The 24,580-nt window shown below is 40.9% G+C and overlaps 1 protein-coding gene across 1 annotated transcript in view; it reads right to left on the reverse strand.

Annotated features, from left to right (window-relative positions):
* LOC103100369 (hemicentin-1-like) overlaps positions 1 to 24,580 on the reverse strand; it is a 228,503-nt gene that overhangs the window by 144,702 nt on the left and 59,221 nt on the right. Inside the window, exons 5-8 of the mRNA XM_056826224.1 lie at positions 19,765 to 20,040; positions 19,136 to 19,387; positions 2,151 to 2,426; positions 1,521 to 1,772 (exon numbers count right to left, since the gene is read on the reverse strand). Coding sequence (XP_056682202.1) covers positions 1,521 to 1,772; positions 2,151 to 2,426; positions 19,136 to 19,387; positions 19,765 to 20,040 — 1,056 coding nt within the window. The remainder of the gene's footprint in view (positions 1 to 1,520; positions 1,773 to 2,150; positions 2,427 to 19,135; positions 19,388 to 19,764; positions 20,041 to 24,580) is intronic.

The following is a 24,580-nucleotide window of genomic DNA, read 5'->3' on the forward strand; positions in this document are numbered from 1 at the left end:
AAAAGATTGAGGACATATGTAGGTCACTCTCTCTCTCTCTCTACCACCATCAGAGTTACACACAGGCTGGATCCCAAGCTCTTTAAGCCGTGTCTCTGAGTCTTTCTTCCTTTATTATTTTCCCTCTTTCTCTATATCCCCTTCACCCATTTTTCCTCAGTTTCTAACTCTGCTTCTCATGTATCCACCTAAGAATATATTAATTTGTGGCTATAGGCAGTTAGAATCCATACTCATCCCAAAGATTTTCTTATTCATTAGTGGTAGGAGGTAGAAGGGGGACAAAAAATAGATTTTGGTTAATTGGAAAAAATTAAATTAAGAAAAAGCACTTTTCAACCACAGGGGTCAAATACATAGCCTGCAACATTCCCAGGTGCTACCTGAACCAGGTGAAAAAGTAATTGGAAAATAGTTAACAAAAGAAAGTAACACAGAGATAATTTCATTGCTAAATTAAATTGTGCTCTAAACATCCTTATGTACACATTTAGTCCAATAAAAAATCATCCCTCCTCTAAAGTATATGCTGTTGGTGTCTGACTTTCCCAAGGTCACATCCCCACTTCACAATTCTATCTCTCCCCCCTGCTCTCCATGCAGAACATCCCCAGAGTCAGGCACAGGAAGGTGGGATACCCCTAAGGTTTGTAACAATAAAACTGCATGAAATAAAAGGAAACTAAGGCCAGAGATGATCTCTCTATGGTCCTGCTGTACATTAATGTGATTATGGGAATGGAGGGTCTTTCATCTGTACATTGGAAAGTCAGACCAGTGAATTAATTGAGAAGCATGAATTCTACTGTGGACCCAGCTAGTTGATGCTAAAGTCAAAAGACCAGAACCAGGTTTCATAACAGACATGCTTCCATGTGTCACTTTATGCCACAAAGAGGAAAACTATAGGTGCAATGGTGAATCTCTATGTGTGAAAGGAAATGAAGTTTGCATTCTTCTTTCTATCTCCAGAATTTCCCTGCCAAAGAGGATCATGGCCAGCCCCATTGCATGACCATAGCTTATACTCTAACCAAGACTGGAAACAACACTCTATGGGTCCAAATCACCAAAGGACATGAACTGAAGGAAACAGTATGGGGCAGTCATTGAACCTGCAGTTCTAGAAGATGGGAGACAAAGAAGGTTGTATGTCACTGGAATAGAAGAGAATAATAATATATCAAAAACAAGGATGATTGCAACCACTCACATGTTTTTTGTACCTACCATGTAAAAAAGACTTTCTCTACATAGAATTCTATTATATACAGAGCAAAAGATTGTCCATTTTTCCAGATGGAGAAACTGAGTTTGGTAAAGAAGTAGATACACTATACAGATAATAGACAGGAATGGAAGGATTCTACAATTTTCATGATCATGAGCTTAGAGCTCCTTCTATCACAAAATACCATGCTATGGGACCAGGAGGGCAGAGTGTCACTTATCTCTGTTACTCTCATGTCAGGTAAAGAGAGAGCCCAACACAAAGTTGGGGTCCCAATCCAGATACTCACCATAGATTATAAGATTCTTGGTTGCATTGCGTGTCAATCCAGTGAATGAGTTAGATGCAGTACAGGTATAGGTTCCAGCATGATTCAGTGATGCAATAAAAGAAAATGTGGCTGAGTTGCTGACAGGTTGTCCATTGTGTAACCAAGTGAATTGGACTGGTGGGTTTGATGTAGCAGAACAGCTCAAAGTAATATTTGCCCCAGTAGGGTACACATCCGGTGTATGAACAATTGTGGCGATATCTGGGCCATCTGGAAGAAAGAGAAGGATTCCATATTGAGATTACGTTAGAAACAAGGGGCATCTTCTAATCTGTAACCCATCAGCAGGGAACACTGTGTCTCCCTGATCTTCCTTTGCACTGGGAAATTCACAACTGGTCCTCTACTTTTCCAGTGTGGATCTGAACTTGGAAGATCTTTGGGCTTTCTCCAGTTCATCACCCTACATGGCCACCCTCCACCAGAACACATGGCAAGGCCAATCTGGGCTCCCTAAAGATTAAGGGGGTTGGGAACCTCATAGACTACCTCTTTATCTCTCAGAGAAGTGACTGAATTAGCCTAGCCTCTGGGAACACACCACCAGGCTATAAGCAGGCACCATATAGGAAGAACAAATATACTTACAAGCAACATCCAGTGTGAATGGATCACTCCTATTGCTAAACAATGGGTTCTCGATTCCACACACATAGGGTCCTTTGTTTTCCCTTCTTGTGAGGCTGCGGATAGTGAGTGTCCTTTTATCCGGGGACAGCTGTATCCTGCCACCAGCTGGGGCAACTCCGTTTATGAGCCACCAGTAAGCATGAATTTGACCTATACCCTGGCATGTGAATGAGAAGTCCTTGGTCTCCACTGCAGTAATGTTGGAGGTGAGAATGGTAGGTTTGGACAGAGGAGCTGTGCAGAGAATAGACAGAAAATGACTGTGTTGGTTCTTTTTCTTTCCTTATAATGAAATAACTGGTTTTCAAGTGGCCTGTCTAAGACCTTGGCAAGTCTGGAGGCCAGAGACCAAGAATCTGTGATTTCAATGGCAAAGACAAAGATACCCCTTTCTCTAGAGCAGATCTCAACTCCTCCAGAACTTGGGAAATTCATCTTCAGTTCCTGTGTCTGACAAAGACATTCACATGGAACCCAAGCCCCTGGTGTTCAACTTTTTTGGGCTGAGGCAAGCTGGTCTGGGGATGACAGACCCCTTCATCCAGCACCTGGACTTGGATTTGAGTCCTTTCTAGCTTGGCAGAACCATGTGAAGATTGAATTTGACTCTCCCCTGATTGTCACAATGAAAATCCTTAACTCTCCCCTAATTGTGAAGATTAAATTGTATCCCCTGTCTGTTTTTAGATTTTAATAACCAAAATTGTAAACACCCTACTTAAAAGTTAAATATAGAGATATGCCCGTTTTAGATCTAGTCACCAAAAGTGAAAGTATCCCACTTAATCATGATGTGTGCGGTCTGTGACCCACATGTGCGATAGTGGGTGACAAATCAGAATCTACCGATTTCCTCCTGGGCAGTCCTAAAGCAGGACTTCAATTGTGATTGGTAGATGTGGAATTAGGGGAAAGCACAGGAAGTGACACAAGAAAAAATGTCTTTATAAGGAGCTGTTACTTCCTGTCAATTCTTCATTCATTGATGTGCTAACTGTACCTGAGACCCTGTTCCTGACTGGACTGACTTGTGGTAAGTACAAATCTGACTCTTAATGGCTGGATTTTCTCTGAAGAGAACAGCCTCAGGAAAGAACTATCCTCCTGAGAAAGGCTCCCTATAACCCCAGGGCCTCAGCTACAAGGGCAGAGACCCCTCAGGCTAAGAACTAACTCTCCCTGCCCAGGGGCCAGGAGCAAATTAATTAGTGTTTAGGCTAGGTAGCTTACCTTATCCTCTGTGATGTCTTACTTCACTCTTTCTGCATTTTATAAATAAATTGTAAATAAATCTCTTTGGAATTAAATTCCTGGTGACCAAACTTGTAAATATAAAATCCAACTCTTTTTTTCTATATAACCCTCTTCAACCTTCACCCATTACAACCATCAAGAGTTAATATTTCCTTGGCCTGGACTTCAAGAATCCAGGGTTCCTTACCTCCATGGCTTTTTGAGGATATTGGGGAAGGCTGGAGAGGATGGACTAGGGACAGGCCACAGGGAGATTGTGTTCAGAAAGAGAAACATTAGTTTAACTCTGAAGACGAAAGAAAAGGAAAGGCAGACAGTGGGAATAGATCATGTATTAGCAAGGTACAAAAAGAAGAGCCTCTGACTGGGAGTCAGGAGAGACCTGTTTCAGTCTAGAGATATTAAACCCACAATAACATCTCTCATGCCTCGGACTCTGTTTTGCAATCAGGAGGCAGTTCATACCCTTTACAGATGATTCTGGAATTCCCTATTTTGGGTTCTCCCCTTTCCTTAGGATTTTCCTTGCTCTGCAAGATGAGAATTAGAATATGGAAGGTGATCATCTTCAAGATTAGATATAGTCTTATGCTGGGTAGCTGAACCAAAGTGGACAAATTTTCCCTGAGCATTCATGGCCCAAGGGGAGCCCTTTCCTTATCTCTAATTGGCAGGTAGGCCTTGCCACTGAGAGAGGTGTGTGTGCCAGAGCAATCTCTGGGGCACATCCAGTAAGCTTGCCAGCCTTCCTTCCTGGGTCATCCTTGGCCAGGTGTCTTAGGATTCATTTCCAAAGTGGAAGGAATAACTTAGAAATATTACAGCAACTTTGACCTTTCTTCTTGGTTTTGGTAGTTTGCACTACTTCCCAGGGTCTCTGTTGGGAAATTTAGGGTGAGGAAGTATCAACCTCCCACTTGTATCAAGTAATGTCAAGTGGGACTGGCCAGGAAGGTAACAAATTTGAGGTCAGGTAGGCACCTTTTGAATTGGGGGAGAATATGAGGGAACACTGAGCATGCTCCTGGGCAAGACAGCCATGGTAAGACATTTTGGAAGGTGCCTTGGCAAACCCAATGGATCCAATGCCTAGCATGGTATAGTGACAGGTGTTGGATTTAGAGTGAGGAAGTACTGAGTTCAAATCCTGTCTCAGAATATTATTGGCTGGACTTCCGGTTAAGATGGCGGCTTAGAGAAAGCTCAAGTTCAGATCTCCGGAAAAACCTTCCCGACCGATCTCAAACTAGAAGCTCCTAAGGCGCCGAAATTCAAAACGATCAACAGCACAGACCCTGGGAACCCTCCTCCTGGACCTGGACCCGGTTCAAAAGGTACGGCTCCCCTCAAAAGCCAGAACCCGAGATCCCTCGGACCTCAGGGGTAGGAGCGCAGAGTCCAAGGCTCCCGGAAGCCGCAGCCCTGCTGGCTGGGCTCAGAGAGCAGAACACTCAGGGCCTTCTACAGTCCCGGTGAAAGTTACTGCCTGGGGCTTCCGCTGCAGAGAGCTGGTCAAAACAACAGCAACCCTCAGGGCTGGCAAGACAGCCTCACAGGCTGGATCCTGCTATCCAAGTCTCAGTGAAAGTCCTTGCTCTCCGAGCTTGGGTTAGCTGCAGCCCATCCCCCGCAGGCCGAGGAAACAGCCTCACAGCCAGCAATTCTGAAGGCAACTTCCTGAAAGCAACGTGGTCCGACCCTTCCATTCCAGTTCCAGTGAGGCATATTCAGTTTAACCCAGGGAAAGTCATAGAACCATCTGCCCAGGACTAAAGCCTCTGAACACCAGACAGAGACAAGAAAAGCCAATCCTCCACATTCAGAGATGGAAAACTCCACAGAAGCACAGAAGCCCCAAAACACCAAGAAAAATAAGAAGAAAGGGGCGACTTTGGACACATTCTATGGAGCCAAAATACAAAATACAGAGCAGATAGAAGATAATATAAAAGAAAATGCTCCAAAACCTTCCAAAGGAAATGGAAACTCTCCACAAACCTATGAAGAATTTGAATCAGAAATGACCAAAAAGATGGAAGCCTTCTGGGAGGAAAAGTGGGAAATAATGCAAAAGAAATTCACGCATCTACAAAAGCAGTTTGACCAAACTGTAAAAGAAAACAAGGCTTTAAAGGCCAGAATCAGGCAGCTGGAAGACAACGATCGTGTAAAAGAGCAAGAATCAATAAAGCAAAGCCAAAATACCAAGAAATTAGAAGAGAACATAAAATATCTCACCGACAAGGTGATAGATCTGGAAAATAGGGGGAGAAGGGAAAATTTAAGAATAATTGGACTCCCAGAAAAGCCAGAAATAAACACCAAACTGGACATGGTGATACAAGATATAATCAAAGAAAATTGCCCAGAGATTCTAGAACAAGGGGGCAATACAGCCACTGACAGAGCTCACAGAACACCTTCTACACTAAACCCCCAAAAGACAACTCCCAGGAATGTAATTGCCAAATTCCAAAGCTATCAAACAAAAGAAAAAATCCTACAGGAAGCCAGAAAAAGACAATTTAGATATAAAGGAATGCCAATCAGGGTCACACAAGACCTTGCAAGTTCTACTCTGAATGATCGTAAGGCATGGAACATGATCTTCAGAAAGGCAAGAGAGCTGGGTCTCCAACCAAGAATCAGCTACCCAGCAAAACTGACTATATACTTCCAAGGGAAAGTATGGGCATTCAACAAAATAGAAGACTTCCAACTTTTTGCAAAGAAAAGACCAGAGCTCTGTGGAAAGTTTGATACCGAAAATCAAAGAGCAAGGAATACCTGAAAAGGTAAATATTAAGGAAAGGGGAAAAATGTTATCTTCTTCTTTTACTCAAACTCTCTTCTATAAGGACTACATTTATATCAACCTATGTATACTAATATGTGGGGAAAATGTAATGTATAAATAGGGGGTAAAGAAAGACCAAATAGAATAATCATTCTCACACAAAGATTCATATGGGAAGGGGAGGGGAAGAAAACTCCTATAAGAAGGAGAGGAAGAGAGGGGGGGGGGGGATTTACTTAAACCTCAATCTCAGGGAAATCAACTCTGAGAGGGAAAAACATCCAGATCCATTGGGATCTTGAATTCTATCTTACCCAACAAGGGTAAGGAGAAGGGAAAACCAAGGGGGGGAGGGGGAGAGGGAGAACAAAAAGGGAGGGAAAGAGAGGGGGGAAGGGGAGGGAACAAAAAGGGAGGGACTAAAAAGGGAAACATCAAGGGAGGGGACAAGGGGGACTGTTTCAAAGTAAATCACTGGACTAAAAGGTAGAGCCGAAGAAGAATAGGTTAGAATTAGGGAAGGCAATCAAAATGCCAGGGAGTCCACAAATGACAATCATAACTTTGAACGTGAATGGGATGAACTCACCCATAAAACGTAGACGAATAGCTGAATGGATTAGAATCCAAAACCCTACCATATGTTGTCTTCAAGAAACACACATGAGGCGGGTTGACACCCACAAGGTCAGAATTAAAGGATGGAGTAAGACCTTCTGGGCTTCAACTGATAGAAAGAAGGCAGGAGTGGTAATCATGGTATCCGATAAAGCCAATGCAAAAATAGACCTGATCAAAAGGGATAGGGAAGGTAATTATATTTTGTTAAAAGGGACTATAGACAATGAGGAAATATCATTAATCAATATGTATGCACCAAATAATATAGCACCCAAATTTCTAATGGAGAAACTAGGAGAATTGAAGGAAGAAATAGACAATAAAACCATACTAGTGGGAGACTTAAACCAACCATTATCAAATTTAGATAAATCAAATCAAAAAATAAATAAGAAAGAGGTAAAAGAAGTGAATGAAATCTTAGAAAAATTAGAATTAATAGACATATGGAGAAAAATAAATAGGGATAAAAAGGAATACACCTTCTTCTCAGCACCACATGGCACATTCACAAAAATTAACCATACATTAGGTCACAGAAACATAGCACACAAATGCAAAAAAGCAGAAATAATGAATGCAGCCTTCTCAGATCACAAGGCAATAAAAATAATGATTAGTAATGGTACATGGAAAACCAAATCTAAAACCAATTGGAAATTAAACAATATGATACTCCAAAACAGTTTAGTTAAAGAAGAAATCATAGAAACAATTAATAATTTCATCGAGGAAAATGACAATGGTGAAACATCCTTTCAAACCTTTTGGGATGCAGCCAAAGCAGTAATCAGAGGTAAATTCATATCCCTGAATGCTTATATTAACAAACAAGGGAGAGCAGAGATCAATCAATTGGAAATGCAAATGAAAAAACTGGAAAGCGATCAAATTAAAAACCCCCAGCAGAAAACCAAATTAGAAATCCTAAAAATTAAGGGAGAAATTAATAAAATCGAAAGTGATAGAACTATTGATTTAATAAATGAGACAAGAAGCTGGTACTTTGAAAAAACAAACAAAATAGACAAGGTACTGGTCAATCTAATTAAAAAAAGGAAGGAAGAAAAGCAAATTCACAGCATTAAAGATGAAAAGGGGGACAGCACCTCTGATGAAGAGGAAATTAAGGCAATCATTAGAAATTACTTTGCCCAATTATATGGCAATAAATACACCAATTTAGGAGAAATGGATGAATATATACAAAAATACAAACTGCCTAGACTAACAGAAGAGGAAATAGAATTCCTAAATAATCCCATATCAGAAATTGAAATCCAATAAGCCATCAAAGAACTTCCTAAGAAAAAATCCCCAGGGCCTGATGGATTCACCTGTGAATTCTATCAAACATTCAGAGAACAGTTAATCCCAATACTACACAAACTATTTGACATAATAAGCAAAGAGGGAGTTCTACCAAACTCCTTTTACGACACAAACATGGTACTGATTCAAAAACCAGGCAGGTCAAAAACAGAGAAAGAAAACTATAGGCCAATCTCCCTAATGAATATAGATGCAAAAATCTTAAATAGGATACTAGCAAAAAGACTCCAGCAAGTGATCAGAAGGATCATTCACCATGATCAAGTAGGATTCATACCAGGGATGCAGGGCTGGTTCAACATTAGGAAAACCATCCACATAATTGACCACATCAACAAGCAAACTAGCAAGAACCACATGATTATCTCAATAGATGCAGAAAAAGCCTTTGATAAAATACAACACCCATTCCTATTAAAAACACTAGAAAGCATAGGAATAGAAGGGTCATTCCTAAAAATAATAAACAGTATATATCTAAAACCAACAGCTAATATCATCTGCAATGGGGATAAACTAGATGCATTCCCAATAAGATCAGGAGTGAAACAAGGATGCCCATTATCACCTCTACTATTTGACATTGTACTAGAAACACTAGCAGTAGCAATTAGAGAAGATAAAGGAATTGAAGGCATCAAAATAGGCAAGGAGGAGACCAAGTTATCACTCTTTGCGGATGACATGATGGTCTACTTAAAGAATCCTAGAGATTCAACCAAAAAGCTAATTGAAATAATCAACAACTTTAGCAAAGTTGCAGGATACAAAATAAACCCACATAAATCATCAGCTTTTCTATATATCTCCAACACAGCTCAGCAGCAAGAACTAGAAAGAGAAATCCCATTCAAAATCACCTTAGACAAAATAAAATACCTAGGAATCTATCTCCCAAGACAAACACAGGAACTATATGAACACAACTACAAAACACTCGCCACACAACTAAAACTAGACTTGAACAAATGGAAAAACATTAACTGCTCATGGATAGGACGAGCCAATATAATAAAAATGACCATCCTACCCAAACTTATTTATCTATTTAGTGCCATACCCATTGAACTACCAAAATACTTCTTCACTGATTTAGAAAAAACTATAACAAAGTTCATTTGGAAAAACAAAGATCAAGGATATCCAGGGAAATAATGAAAAAAAAAAAACACACATGATGGGGGCCTTGCAGTCCCTGACCTAAAACTATATTACAAAGCAGCAGTCATCAAAACAATTTGGTACTGGCTAAGAAACAGAAAGGAAGATCAGTGGAATAGACTGGGGGAAAGCGACCTCAGCAAGACAGTATACGATAAACCCAAAGATCCCAGCTTTTGGGACAAAAATCCACTATTCGATAAAAACTGCTGGGAAAATTGGAAGACAGTGTGGGAGAGACTAGGAATAGATCAACACCTCACACCCTACACCAAGATAAATTCAAAATGGGTGAGTGACTTAAACATAAAGAAGGAAACCATAAGTAAATTGGGTAAACATAGAATAGTATACATGTCAGACCTTTGGGAGGGGAAAGGCTTTAAAACCAAGCAAGATATAGAAAGAATCACAAAATGTAAAATAAATAATTTTGACTACATCAAACTAAAAAGCTTTTGTACAAACAAAACCAATATAACTAAAATCAGAAGGGAAACAACAAATTGGGAAAAAATCTTCATAGAAACCTCTGACAAAGGTTTAATTACTCATATTTATAATGAGCTAAATCAATTGTACAAAAAATCAAGCCATTCTCCAATTGATAAATGGGCAAGGGAAATGGATAGGCAGTTCTCAGATAAAGAAATCAAAACTATTAACAAGCACATGAAGAAGTGTTCTACATCTCTTATAATCAGAGAGATGCAAATCAAAACAACTCTGAGGTATCACCTCACACCTAGCAGATTGGCTAACATAACAGCAAAGGAAAGTAATGAATGCTGGAGGGGATGTGGCAAAATAGGGACATTAATTCATTGCTGGTGGAGCTGTGAAATGATCCAACCATTCTGGAGGGCAATTTGGAACTATGCCCAAAGAGCAACAAAAGAATATCTACCCTTTGACCCAGCCATAGCACTGCTGGGTCTGTACCCCAAAGAGATAATGGACACAAAGACTTGTACAAAAATATTCATAGCTGCACTCTTTGTGGTGGCCCAAAACTGGAAAACAAGGGGATGCCCATCAATTGGGGAATGGCTGAACAAACTGTGGTATATGTTGGTGATGGAATACTATTGTGCTAAAAGGAATAATAAAGTGGAGAAGTTCCATGGAGACTGGAACAACCTCCAGGAAGTGATGCAGAGCGAGAGGAGCAGAACCAGGAGAACATTGTACACAGAGACTAATACACTGTGGTATAATCGAACGTAATGGACTTCTCCATTAGTGGCGGTGTAATGTCCCTGAACAACTTGCAGGGATCCAGGAGAAAAAAACACCATTCATTATGAAAGGATAAACTATGGGAGTGGAAACGCCGAGAAAAAGCAACTGCCTGAATACAGAGGTTGAGGGGACATGACAGAGGATGGACTCTAAATGAACACTCTAATGCAAATACTATCAACAAAGCAATGGGTTCAAATCAAGAAAACATCTAATGCCCAGTGGACTTACGCGTTGGCTATGGGGGGTGGGGGGGGAGGAAAAGAAAATTATCTATGTCTTTAACGAATAATGCTTGGAAATGATCAAATAAAATATATTTTAAAAAAAAGAATATTATTGGCTGTGTGAATTTTAGTAAGTACTTATCTGTGTCTGTCTCCTCATCAGTACAATGGGCTTAATAATCTCTCCCTCATAGTGTTCTTAGATCAAATGAAACCATTTCTAAAAACTTTTTATAAATCATGAACATAGACTGAACAAAGGTTCAGAGGAGGGAAAGTACAGAGTTTGAGTCTGAATGCCAAAGGTAGACACCCATGCTGTCTGAGGAGACATTGAATACCTGAATGATCTGAAAAGTCTTCGACAATTTTTTGAAGGGCTACAGTTTAATGGCAGTCTAAGAACACTGAAGGACAGCCTATAGTCAATAGGGAGACATGAGCAGAGAAGAGGCATGAGCACACACATATTTAAATGAAGGACCAATTGAGGGCACTGGAGATACTTAGCCCAAAGAAGAGAAGACTTAAAGGGGAGGAGAGACATGTGTCCTAGAGACATAGAGTTATAATGGGCTCTATGCCCCTGCCAAGCGATACTCAGTGGATTACAGTGATCAGATAAAGACTCTTTCCTGATTTTCTCCTACCAGCAACAATCAGGCTCCCTTTCTTTCTTGACTCTCCAACTCTTATTTTTTTAAACCCTTACCTTCTGCAATAGAATCAATACCCCACAGGCCAAATATGATCCAGTTTTATTGGACTTGACTCCCTGCTCATTTCTGTTCCAAAAATGATTTGAGATGCCTTGGAGAACTGAACTGAACAGGATTCCTGGACTGACTCTACAACAGTTATGAGACCCATAAACAGGCTCACATCCAACCTAATCCCTTCATGGGTGAGGATGGGCTCCAACATTTGCCCCTCTATGATCAGATGCAAATCAGGCTGGCTCAATCATTCCTGGCCTCAGATCTTCCTCTCTTGCTATAGATCTTCTTCTGTCCACTAGGTGGAACTACCAGAACAGGAAGGACTCTGGCTCATTACTCCAAAAAGTTTCAGAGTAGCAGTTGACACCAAGTGTGATCTAGGGCATCTTAACATCTCTAGGGCTGTCTGTGGATACAACTGACCAGTACCCTGGAAAAATCAAGGAATGTCCAATTAAACATAAACATGAAAATCTTGAAAATCAAAATAGAGTTTAATAATTGCACAACAAGTTTTCCTTTTCTGAAAGGGAAATTTAGTGATTCTGAACCATACTGTCTGTCTCAGTCAAATTTGCCTCCTCTTGTTTGGGACATAGTCCTGGAGGGGGCAGGGACTGAGTCATTTTTCTGTATCTCTAGTCCAGAGCCTAGGGACACCTTGTGCTGAGCAAGTGGGTGAAAAATATTGTGGGATAGAGGTGAATGCCCTGTGGGACCCAGGTCAGTTAGATGAATGAATGAATGCACCTGTGGACTGATAAGAAGAGGATCAGTGATGTAGGAGGTGGGGAAGGGAGAAGGCTTGGTGTTAGTCTAATGCAACTTATCAGCCTCAGTTTCCTTACCATTCAAATGAAGATAATGCTTGTGATTTGGAACACAATGAGATACTATATTGCTTAGTAGACTTTAAAGTGCTGAGTATCTGGAAACTCCTGTAATTAGTATCATCTCATTTCTCTGTGCCTAGAAGATTACTCAGTTTAGGTCAATAGATTCCCAGGGGGTAATGCATAAAGCTGAACTCATTAGGTGAGCCATCAAAGTGGGAATGACCTGGGGAAGCAGAAGGGCAGCAGTTAGAAACCAACAGGGGCAGAGCCAAGATGGCAGCATAGCAGGAGCTACTCTGAATCTCCTTCTAACCAATCATTACAAAGCATCTCAAAAGAATAGGAACCAAAACCAGAGGAGTAAGAGACTCTCCTACTGGACACAGTATGAAAGATAGACAGTGAGTGAGGATTCCTATGCCTTATGGGAGAGAAACTACTCAAATCAAAGTACTTGTTGACCACATCTTCCCCCACATCAAATACTGAACCACAGTTAATGCCAGGGCCAGGAAAATCTCCAACGATTTTGCCTTGGCAATGAGACTAAAAGCTGAATAACACAGTCCTTGCAGCAGGACAGCAAAGGGGTAGCCAAAGGGGCAGTCAAAGCAGAGGTGCAGATGATGAACTTAGTGCAAAACCCATGTTACAGTTGAAAATCCAAGAGGCAACAGCTGAGGAAGATAGCCATAGGACAAAATGCTTTGAAGCAAGAACTACACATAAAAAAAAAAACCTCATCAGAGATCTACCTACATTCATTCAAGCCTCAGAAAGGGAAGGAAAGATAGTCCCAAGTCCCTTGAGACAGAAACTATGAAAGCACTGACAACCAACATGCAAGAATCCTACAGGGGCAAAAGGAGTTAACAATACCAAAAAATACCCACTTGACCCTTTACAATTTTTATGGAGAAAAAGAGCAAATGTAGAATATCTGTCTTGTAAAGTGGGTAGAGGGTGTGCACATCATCCTCTTCCTCATTTCTTGCTCTGGTGCCCAGGATTCTCACATTAAAAAAAAAACAATCCCATAAATTTTGTTTTAGAATATATATTGAATATTGGATCTAAAGCAGAAGAGCGTAATGGCTTGGGAATTGGGGGTAAGTGACATGCCCAGAGTAACAGAGATAGGAAGTGACAAAGGACAGATTTGAAGTCAAGACCACCTTATTCCAGGCCTGGCCCCTCTATTCACTGAGCCCTTTCATCTTGTTTCTAGGAAAAGAGAAACCAGGAAAAGGAGAAAGCTGTGGGAGAGACCTGAGAACCAGAGAGTTAACACCATTCTCAGAAGGAAATGCTTCCTCAGTGTTCCATTTCCTGCATAGTCCAGCAACATTAGCACTAGATGACTAGCATGGAGAGGTGCCTTATTAGTCTATTTCAGATTTCCCCCAATTAATAAACTTCCTGTGTTTCTGATTTCCCTTTAATGAGATTCCTTAGTAGCTGCTTCCAATCAAGGAACAAGGAATGAGGATCCCACAACTTCCATAGGAAAGCTCACCAAGGGAAGACACCCACATCTCACAAACAGTGCCAAAACAAGGGGAGAGGGGGGATGGATGGGTGAGAATATGACTCTTGGGAAACAAGTCCTCTTCTGCAAGTCTGACCTGGCCAGGTTGGCATGGATGGCTCTTGCCACTCTGTGGATCAGAATAGGGCAAGTCTTTCTTTCTAGGATTGGGAGGGAAGAATCCCAGGTCTGTTTTATAAGTTATGTAAAGGAGGAACCTGGCCTTTGGAAGTCCATGGCTCCAAAGTTGGAAAAGGCACAGAAATGGAGGTTGGAGGAGTCTTTCAGAGCTATGGAGCCACTAGGAGAACCCACTGGTGGCTAAATCTGTTGGTTCCTGACTTTATTTGCAGGGACTGCATACTGCGGATTTGTGCTCTGTAAGCTTATGGTACTTGGACCTGAATAAATATCACACATTATTTGACTGAGGTCTCAATCAGAGCAACTGAGCTCCTTGTGAAAGAAGGGATACTTAGAGAAGAGTTAAAAGTCTTGTCTTTGGAGCTTCTTAAATTTCAAGATTTCTTCCCAGGCACCAGGGTTTCTTTCTCCCTGCTTCATCAAGCCTCATCACTGACATAAAACTACCTCAAAGTTAGTCCTTCAGTCATATGCACTATTTTTCTCCTACTCAGCTAGTCTATGGAGTGTTAGATCTGTCTCTGGAGTCTTTTCCCACACTTAGTTTCTCACTACCTTGTGTAATATTTTAAATTATGAGATTGTTTGGAGTTTGATAACTTCATTAAATGAAAGTAGTAGTAGTAGTAGTAGTAGTAGTAGTAGTAGTAGTAGTATTGGTATAGACAGGGGAAAATGGGAGAAAGGTAAAGAGATACTTAGTGTTAAAAGGAATTTCCCTCCGGATTATGTGTTTGTTTGATATCATCAATCAGTGACCTGTAGGTCAATTACCATTGAGATGTGCAGGTATTGACAAACCATCAGAGAAAGGAAGTTAAAACCAAGGAAAGGGGAAACTGATCCCACAGGAACTGCCCTCTTGTTTGTTGCCAGGCAAACTGAGGAACTATGATTAGTTCTTGAGATGTGATGGGGTAGAGCTAGTGGATGGAGAAAACTACTTATAAGGTTAGACCAAGGAACTGCTCCTGCTTCTCTCTCTCTCTCTCTCTCTGTCTCTCTCTCTTTCTCTCTCTCTCTCTCTCTCTCTCTCTGTCTGTCTGTCTGTCTGTCTCTCTCTGTCTCTCTCTCTGTCTCTGTCTCTCTCTCTCTCTCTCTCTCTCTCTGTCTGTCTCTCTGTCTGTCTCTCTCTCTCTCTCTCTCTGTCTCTCTCTCTTTCTCTCTCTCTCTTGCTCTCTCTTTCTCCCTCTCCCTCTCCCTCTCCCTCCATCTTAGGTGTAGGTGTTTAGCTTCAAAACATCAAATGGTACATACGGTATTCAGCTAATTACTTTCCTACATTTCCCTATCTTTCCTATCACTTCTTTGATGTAACAAAGCTACTCAAGCTACTAATAGCCTCATAATTTAATTTTAATTGTTCCCCTGTGGGACCACAAAATTTTGACATATACTTTCATTTTCTTCAGTTTCCTTACATTTTACTCTCCCTAAACTATTTTTAAGTAAGTGTTAGTAGCTGATTTAGATTGGCTAAAAAACTTGCTGACCAGAGCCAGTAATCAAGACTGATCCATACTACAATCTCACTGGATTGTGATTGGATTGGTGAGAAATGGTTAAGTATTAAGGGAGGGAAGCAAGCTTAACTTTTGTTTTTTTCCCCAAATAGAGCCAGGTTTGGGGATTAAGCTCTAATTAATAATTAAATGATAACTAGGAGACATAGTGGATGGAGACTGGAGTCAGGAAACTCATCTTTCTGAGTTCAAATCTGGTTCAGACACTCACTAGCTGTATGACCCTGGGAAAGTCACTTCACCCTGTTTGCCTCAGTTTCCTTATCTGTAAAATGTGGTAGACAAGGAAATGGCAAACCTCTCCAGGATCTGTGCTAAGAAATGGAGTCAGGAAGAGTTGAACATGACTTAATAATGACTTCATAAAGAATTTCTCCTCACACATAAGGGTTTTGCTTTCTATCACTATTTGCCTCTATGATTCTAGTGCAGCCCTCTGAGCCCACACAGAACACTTCTAATTCCTCTTCCACATAAGAGTCCAGAAAATTGCTATCAGGCCTCTCCCCAAAGCTTTCTATTACTTTATCTAATATGTAGTTCCCTCAATTGATCTTTGGAGACTCCAGACACCTCATCATTCTGGCTGAACACTCCCCAGTTCACTGTTTCCCCTTGTAAAATGTGTGATCTAGAACCAAATACAATAATCCAAGTGCCATCTGATAGTACAGAAGAACAGCTCTCTCCTTATTCTTCAAAGTGGACGTGCTTCTCTTAAGACTGAATTAGTGGTTGGGGTATTTGTTTAGCTCAGTGAATTGAGAGCCAGGCCTAGAGAACAGAGGTTCTGGGATCAAATCTGACCTCAAATAATTCCAGCTATATGACCCTGGGCCTGTCACTTAGTATTGATTCTATGTCTGATAGGTAAGGGTTAAAAAAAGTGTGCATTTAGGTTTTTCAACTGCCCTGTTACCTTTCCAACTGATAATATGTTTGTGGTTCTCTCAGGCATACCCAAGGTCTCTTTATGCAATCCAACATTAAAAGTCTGTCTCCAATTTCCCCTTTTTTAAATCAATCATCCCCCATTAATTCAACTTTTTTCTATGTAATGGGTAACAGTCACTGCCCCATCAAGGCCAATGCTTTTTGGTAATTTGGACTTTTTGTACTCAAGGATAGGACCTGATACCAATCCCCAGTGACATTCATCTTATCACATTACGTCTACTGTGCCAGCATCCTGAACTACTTCTGCATCCTATCTGCTTCTACCATCCCTCTCCTGCCAATTTTTCTTTTTCTCTTTTCCTTCCAGTTTCAAAATTTTGCTTTCTGCTTGTCTGTAGAATCAGTAGAACAATAATGGTCACCATTTACAAAGCTCTTTACAGATATTATTTCATTTGATCCAAGTCACTCATAGGAACATTAAACAGAATGAGTTCAAGAACAGAAACTTCAGAAGATTTGTCTGAACTGATGCAGAATGAAGTGAGTACAACCAAGAGGTAAGTTATACAATAATGACAGTGATCTGAAGACAAACAACTTTGAAAGACGTGAGACCTCTGATCAATGCAGTGGCTAATAAAGTGGCAGAAGACACATGATAATAAGTTACTCACTTCTAACAAAAAGCTACAGACTTTATATGAAAATCAGCTGCCTCACTTCAGAAATGCGATGGACTCAGCATGTATGTTGCAAGTGATAATTTCTTGAGCTTGGGAATTCGTTTTCCTTGATTATTCATGTGGCATCATAGGTGAATTTTAATCTTGAAACTATTATTAATGTTTTAATATTGCAACCTATGTGGTCATGTACCATATTCACAAGCATAGTAGTTCTTGATCATTGTATTTAATAGGTACTCTATTAATTCTGACCACTCTCCAAATCTACAGTCCAAAAGTCAGAAGAATTCCTGGGTAAGCTGCCTTGGGGTCCTAGTTCACACCTTGTCTGACCAGATTCCATACCAGGTCACATGTTTGAATAAACCCCGCCTCTTTGATGTTGTGGTTGTCAGTTGAGCCAATGTTAAATCTTATGCCTTGTCACATGAACACTAGCTACCTCCCATTCCCCATTCATTGATCCACCAATAAAAGAGCAAGGAAATATATAGTTCACTGTCTCTCTCTCTCTCTCCCACCATCAGAGGTGCACATAGGCTGGATCCCAAGCTCTTTAAGTCTTGTCTCTGAGTCTTTCTTCCTTTATTATTTTCCCTCTTTATCTCTATTTCCTTCACACATTTTCTCTCAGTTTTTGAGTCTCCTTCTCAGGTGTCCAACTAAGAATATATTAATTTGTGGCTTCAGGCATGCACAACCCATACTTATCCCAAACATATTCTTTTTCATTAGTGGTAGGAGGTAGAAGGGGGACAGAAAATAGATTTTGGTTAATTGGAAAAAATTAAATTAAGAAAAAGCTCTTTTCAACCACAGGTGTCAAATACAAAGCCTGCAACATTCCCAGGTGCTACCTGAACCAGGTGAAAAAGTAATTGGAAAATAGTTAACAAAAGAAAGTATTGCTAAATTAAATTGTGCTTTAAGCATCCTTATGTACACATTTAGTCCAATAAAAAGTCATCCCTCCTCTAAAGTATATGCTGTTGGTGTCTGACTTCCCCAAGGTCACATCCCCACTTCACAATTCTATCTCTCCCCCCTGCTCTCCATGCAGAACATCCCCAGAGTCAGGCACAGGAAGTTGGGATACCCCTAAGGTTTGTAACAATAAAACTGCATGAAATAAAAGGAAACTAAGGCCAGAGATGATCTCTCTATGGTCCTGCTGTACATTAATGTGATTATGGAAGTGGAGGGTCTTTCATCTGTACATAGGAAAGTCAGACCAGTGAATTAATTGAGAAGCATGAATTCTACTGTGGACCAAGTTACTGGATGCTAAAGCCAATAGATGAGAACCAGGTTTCATAACAGACATGCTTCCATGTGTCACTTTATGCCACAAAGAGGAAAAATATAGGTGCAATGGTAGATCTCTATGTGTGAAAGGAAACAATATATACATTCTCCTTTCCATCTTCTGAAGTTCCATGCCAAAGAGGAACATGGCCAGCCCCATTACATGACCACAGCTTGTATTCCAAACAAGATGGGAAACACCATGTGGGTCCACAGCACTAAGGAAAATGGACTGAATTAAAGACTATGGGGCAGTCATTGAACCTGCAGTCCTAGAAGTTGGGAGACAAAGAAGGTTGTATGTCACTGGGACAGAAGAGAATAATACAATATCAATAACAATGATGATGATGACAACTCACATGTTTTTTTGTGCCTATGATGTAAAAAGGAATTTCTCCACATAGAATCCTATTATATATAGAGCAAATATTATTCATTTTTCCAGATGAAGAAACTGAGGATCCAAAAGGAGGAGACACATTTACTACACAGATAGTAGACAGAAAAGGAAGGATTCAATCCAAGTTTCATGATTCTGAGCTCAGGGCTCTTTTTACCACAATGCACTGTGTCATGGGACCAGGGGGGTGCAGAATGTCACTTATGTGTATTTCTCTCATACTGGGGAAAGAGAGAGTCTAACAGGTCACAATCCAGATACTCACCATAGATTATAAGATTCTTGGTTGCGGTGCGCGTCAATCCAGTGAATGAGTTAGATGCACTACAAGTATAGGTTCCAGCATGATTCAGGGTTGCAATAAAAGAAAATGTAGCTGAGTTGCTGACAGGTTGTCCATTCTGTAACCAAGTGAATTGTGCTGCTGGGTTAGAATTAGCATAACAGGTCAAGGTAATATTTGCCCCAACAGGGTACTCATTGACTGTATGAACAATCGTGGCGTTATCTGGGCCATCTGGAGGAAAGAGAAGGATTCCATATTGAGATTACAGCAGAAAGACAGGGCATCTCCTAGTCTCTAACCCATCAGCAGGGATCACTATTTTTCCCTGACCCTCCTTTGCTCTGAGAAATTCACAACTGGTCCTCTACTTTTCCAGTTTGGATCTGAACTTGGAAGATCTTAGGGCTTTCTCCAGTTCAGCACCCTGGCTGGCCACCCTTCACCAGAAAGCATGACAAGGCCAATCTGGGATCCCTAAAGATGAAGGGGGTGGGAACCTCAGAGCCTTGATCTTTAGCTCTCAGAGAAGGGACTGAATTAGCCTGGCCTCTGGGAACACCCCACCAGGCTATAAGCAGGCACCATATAGGAAGAAGCAATATACTCACAGGTAACATTCAGTTTGAATGGATCACTCCTATTGCTAAACAATGGGTTTTCAATTTCACACACATAGGGTCCTTTGTTTTCCCTTCTTGTGAGACTGCGGATAGTGAGTATCCTCTTATCCTGGGACAGCTGTATCCTGTTACCACCTGGGGCAAGTCCATTTATGAACCACCGGTAAGTGTGAATTTGACCCGTAGCATTGCAGGTCAATGAGAAGTCCTTGGTCTCCACTGCAGTATTGTTGGAGGTGACAATGGTAGGTTTGGGCAGTGGCGCTGTATAGAGAATAGACAGAAAATGACAGTGTTGGTTCTTTTTCTTACCTTATAACCAAATAACTTATTTTGAAGTGACCTCTCTAAGACCTTGGCAGGCTGGAGGCCAGAGACCAAGAACCTGTGATTTCAATAGCAAAGCTCCCCCCTTACTCTGGTGCAGATCACAACTCCTCCAGGCTTTACGAAAAGTTCATCTTCCGTTCCTGTGACTGACAAAGACATTCACATGGAGCCCAAGCCCCGGGTGCTCAGTCTTTCTGGGCTGAGGCAAGCAGGACTCGGGATGACAGACCCCTTCATCCAGCACCTGGGCTTGGATTTGAGGCCTTTATAGCTTGGCAGAACCACCAAGACTTTATGATTCCTTGGCCTGGACTTCCAGAAGCCAGGGTTCCTTACCTTGACAGCTTGATAAGGATATTGGGAGAAGCTGGTGTGGATGGACTAGGCACAGGCCAGAGGGAGACTGTGCTCAGAAAGGGAAACTTACTTTAACTCTAAAGAGGAGAGAAAAGGAAAGGCAGAGAGTGGGAATAGATCACTTAGTAGCAGGGTACAAAAAGAAGAGCCTCAGACTGGGAGTCAGGTGAGACCTGGTTCAAGTCTAGAGATTTCAAACCCACAATAACATCTCTAGTGCCTAGGACTGTGATTTGTCCACAGGAAGTAGTTCATACCCTTTACAGAAGATTCTGAAATTCTCTGCTTTGGGCTTTTCCCTTTCCTTAGGTGTTTCTTGCCCTACAAGAGGAGAATGAGAATATTGAAGGTGATCTTCAAGCTCAGATGAGGTTTTATGCTGGAAATCTAAACTAAAGGGGATTAATTTTTCCTGACCCTTTATGGCCCAAGGAGAGCTCTTTCCTTATCTCTAGTTGGCAGGTAGGCCTTGCCACTGACACAGGTGTGTGTGCCAGAACAATCCCTGGGGCACATCCAGGAGCATCGTCAGGCTTCTGTCCTGGGTCATCCATGGCCAGCTGTCTTAAAAATAATTTCCAAATTGATAGGAATAAGTTAGAAATATTTCAGCTTCCTTGACCTTTCCCCTTGTTATTTTGGTAGAGCTTGCACTCCATCCCTGGGTCTCCACTGGGAAGTTTAAGGTGAGGAAGAATGAGCCTCCCATTTGTATCCAGTAAAGCCAAGTGAGACTGACCAGGACAGTGACAAATCTGAGGTCAGCTAGCCACCTTTTGTAGTGGGGGGAGAATATGAAGGAACAGTGAGCATGCTCCTGAGCAAGAAGGCCATGGCAGAACTTTTTGGAAGGTGTTTTGGCAACATCAATGGATTAAATGCCTGACATGACATAGTGGCTAGTGTTGGACCAAGAGAGAGAAAGACCTGAGTCCAAATGTTGTCTCAAAATGTTACTGGCTCTGTGACTTACTAGCAATTCCCTATGGTCTCAGTCTTCTGATCTGTTAAATGGGTAAAATAATCTCTCCTTCCTAGTGTTGTTGGATCAAATGAGACCATATATAAAAGCTCTGTATAAATCCTGAAAATAACCTGAACAGAAGTTCAGAGGACGGAAAATACAGAGTGTGAGTCTGAGTACCAAATGTAGACTCATGCTGTCTGAGCACGCAATGCATGGCCAGAAGTATCTGAAAGGTCTGATGCCATTTTGAGAAGGGCTAAGGTTTAATGCCAGACTAAGAACACTCAAGGATAGTCTGTAGAAAATAGGGAGTCATGAGCAGAGAAGAGACAAGAGCACACACATATTTAATTGAAGGATCAATTGAGGGCACTAGAGATGCTTAGCCCAAAGAAGAGAAGACTTGAGGGGAAGGGGAGACGTGTCTCCAAGGACTGATAGAGTTATAATGGGTTTGATGCCCCTGCCAGGGGATGCTCAGTGGTTACATTGATCAGGGAGGGACTATTTCCTAATGTGTCAGTCTCTTTTCTCCTTACAGCAACATTCAGGTACCCTTTTATCTCTTGTCTATCACAAAACAACTCTTTTTTTAAACCCTTACCTCCTGCATTAGAATCAATACTCTGTATTGTTTCCAAGGCAGAAGGGCCAGGCAATGGTGGTTAAGTAACTAGCTCAAGGTCACACAGCTAAGAAGTGTCTGAGGCAAGATTTGAACCCAAGATTTCCTGTTCTACAGCCAGGCTCTCAATCCACTGAGTTACCCAGCTACCCCTGCAGATCAACTCTTCAGAGGAGGTAATGGCTTCTTTTTCAGATGGGGCAGGGATTATGATTGGAATCCTGGTGATTCTGATTGAGAACTTTACTATTTTTTTGTCAGAAAGATAGGCGAGTAGGATTGTGTGGCCTCTGACTCTCCTCTCTCCTGGTCTGCCTCCAGAAATATGGGAGAAAAATCAAGATGATTCCTCAATTTCTTGACCTTCTCTAGGCCCCTGGTCTCCCTCCCTTCCCCAAGCTTGCCTTTCACACAGTATTTACTGATGTGGATCTCAGTGTTTTTTCAGGGTTATTCATTGTTCCTCCTTTTTTTCCAACTTCTTTCTCAAGCAAAAAGTCTTTACTTCTATGTTTTTAGAAGATGTGGTAGAACTAGACTGATGTAGCCCCAAAATAAGAGATAAGATCTAGGAAGACAGAGAGAGAAAGAATGGAGAGGCATCAAAGGGAATAGAGAAAGGGTAGGCTAGAGATAAAGAGAGAAAGAGGAGAGCTGTCAGTAAGCTGTATCTCAAGGAAAAAGCCCCAGGGGCTTTCCCTGACTACACAGGCCAAACAGGATCCAGTTTTATGGACTTGACTCCCTGCTCAATTCTGGTCCAAAAATGATTTGAGATGCCTTGGAGAACTGAACTGAACAGGATTTCTGGACTAACTCTGCAACAGTGCTGAGACCTATAAACAGGCTCACATCCAACCCAATCCCTTCATGGGTGAGGATGGGCTCCAACATTTGCCCCTCTATGATTAGATGGAAATCAGGCTGGCTCAATCATTCCTGGCCTCAGATCTTCCTCTCTTGCTATAGATCTTCTTCTGTCCACTAGGTGGAACTACCAGAACAGGAAGGACTCTGGCTCATTACTCCAAAAAGTTTCAGAGTAGCAGTTGACACCAAGTGTGATCTAGGGCATCTTAACCTCTCTAGGTCTGTCTATGGATACAACTGACTTCAGTTTCCTGGAAAGATCAGGAAATGTCCAATTAAACAGGAAATCCTGAAAATCAAAAGAGTTTTATAAAATCAAAAGGAAATAAAAACAGATTTAAATAAAACTAGGATCTGGTTTTTAAAATAATAATACAATTAAATAGATGACCCATTGGTTAATTTGATTAAAGAAAGAAGAAAACATTATTACCAATAGCAAAAATGAAAATGATGAGTTAGCAATGAAGTTGAAATTAAGGAAATTCTGAGCACTTATTTTGAGCAATCATGTGCCAGCAAACCTGAAATGTAAGTGAAATAGTTAAATACTTACAAAAAGATGAATTGCTCAGATTTACAGAATTATAGAGTATTTAACAACTCAATCTTAGAAAAAGACATTGAAGAAACCACAAATGAGTTCTTTATAAAAAAAGTCCCCAGGATTAGATTTATATACCAGTGAAATACCACACTGAAGGAACAATGAATCCCAATCCTATATCAACAATCTTAAAAATATAGGCAACGAGAGCTAGTGAGGTGCTCAGTGGATAGCCTAAATTCAGGAGGACCAGGGTTCACATCTGATATCAGACACTTCCTGGATGTGTGACCCTAGGCAAATCATTAACCACCATTGTCTAGCCCTTACTTTTCATCTAATTTTGAAACAATACTTGGTATTGATTCCAAGATGGAAGGGAAGGGTTTTCAAAAATACATAAAGAAAGAATCCCAACAAATTCCTTTTGTGATCCAAATATAGTTTTGATACCTAAACCAGTGAAAACAAAAACAGGAAAAAAAATAGAATACTTAAATAATCCTGTACCAGAAATAGAAATTGAACAAGCCATCACAGATCTCCCTAAGAAAAAGTCTCCAGGGCCTGATGGATTCACAAGTGTGTTATACCAAACATTCAAAGAACAGCTAATCACAATCCTATACAAACTATGTGGCATACTAACCAAAGGAGTTCTACCAAATTCCTTATTTGACACAAATATGGTACTGATTCCAAAGCCAGGCAAGTCAAAAACAGAGAAAAAACTATAGACCAATCTACTGTAATAGATAGTAATTCCTGATTGTGTAATTGATTGCTAATGGATAACTAATGGATCAAGTTTTGCCTACCCTCCTCCCTTTACCTCCCACTTCAGAAGCCTTCAGCTTCCTCTCCCCCTTTCCCTTCAACCTTCTTTCTAAGTCAGTCAGGGTGAATTATGATGCTTTAGAGAAAATACTCTTTTCTCTTCTTTAACTCAACTAAGGGTTTATTGGGGGGGAACAGGAAAGAATGGAGGATAACGTAAGAGAGATAGGTTTCCCTATTCTCTAAAATGAGGATTAGGAGGATATTGGGGAAATGGCAGTTCTGTCACAACTGTGACACAGAGTCAGTCAAAGAAATGAAGACAATTGTC

Source organism: Monodelphis domestica, chromosome 4 (genome assembly GCF_027887165.1).
Source record: "Monodelphis domestica isolate mMonDom1 chromosome 4, mMonDom1.pri, whole genome shotgun sequence".
Taxonomy (NCBI): Eukaryota; Metazoa; Chordata; class Mammalia; order Didelphimorphia; family Didelphidae; genus Monodelphis; species Monodelphis domestica.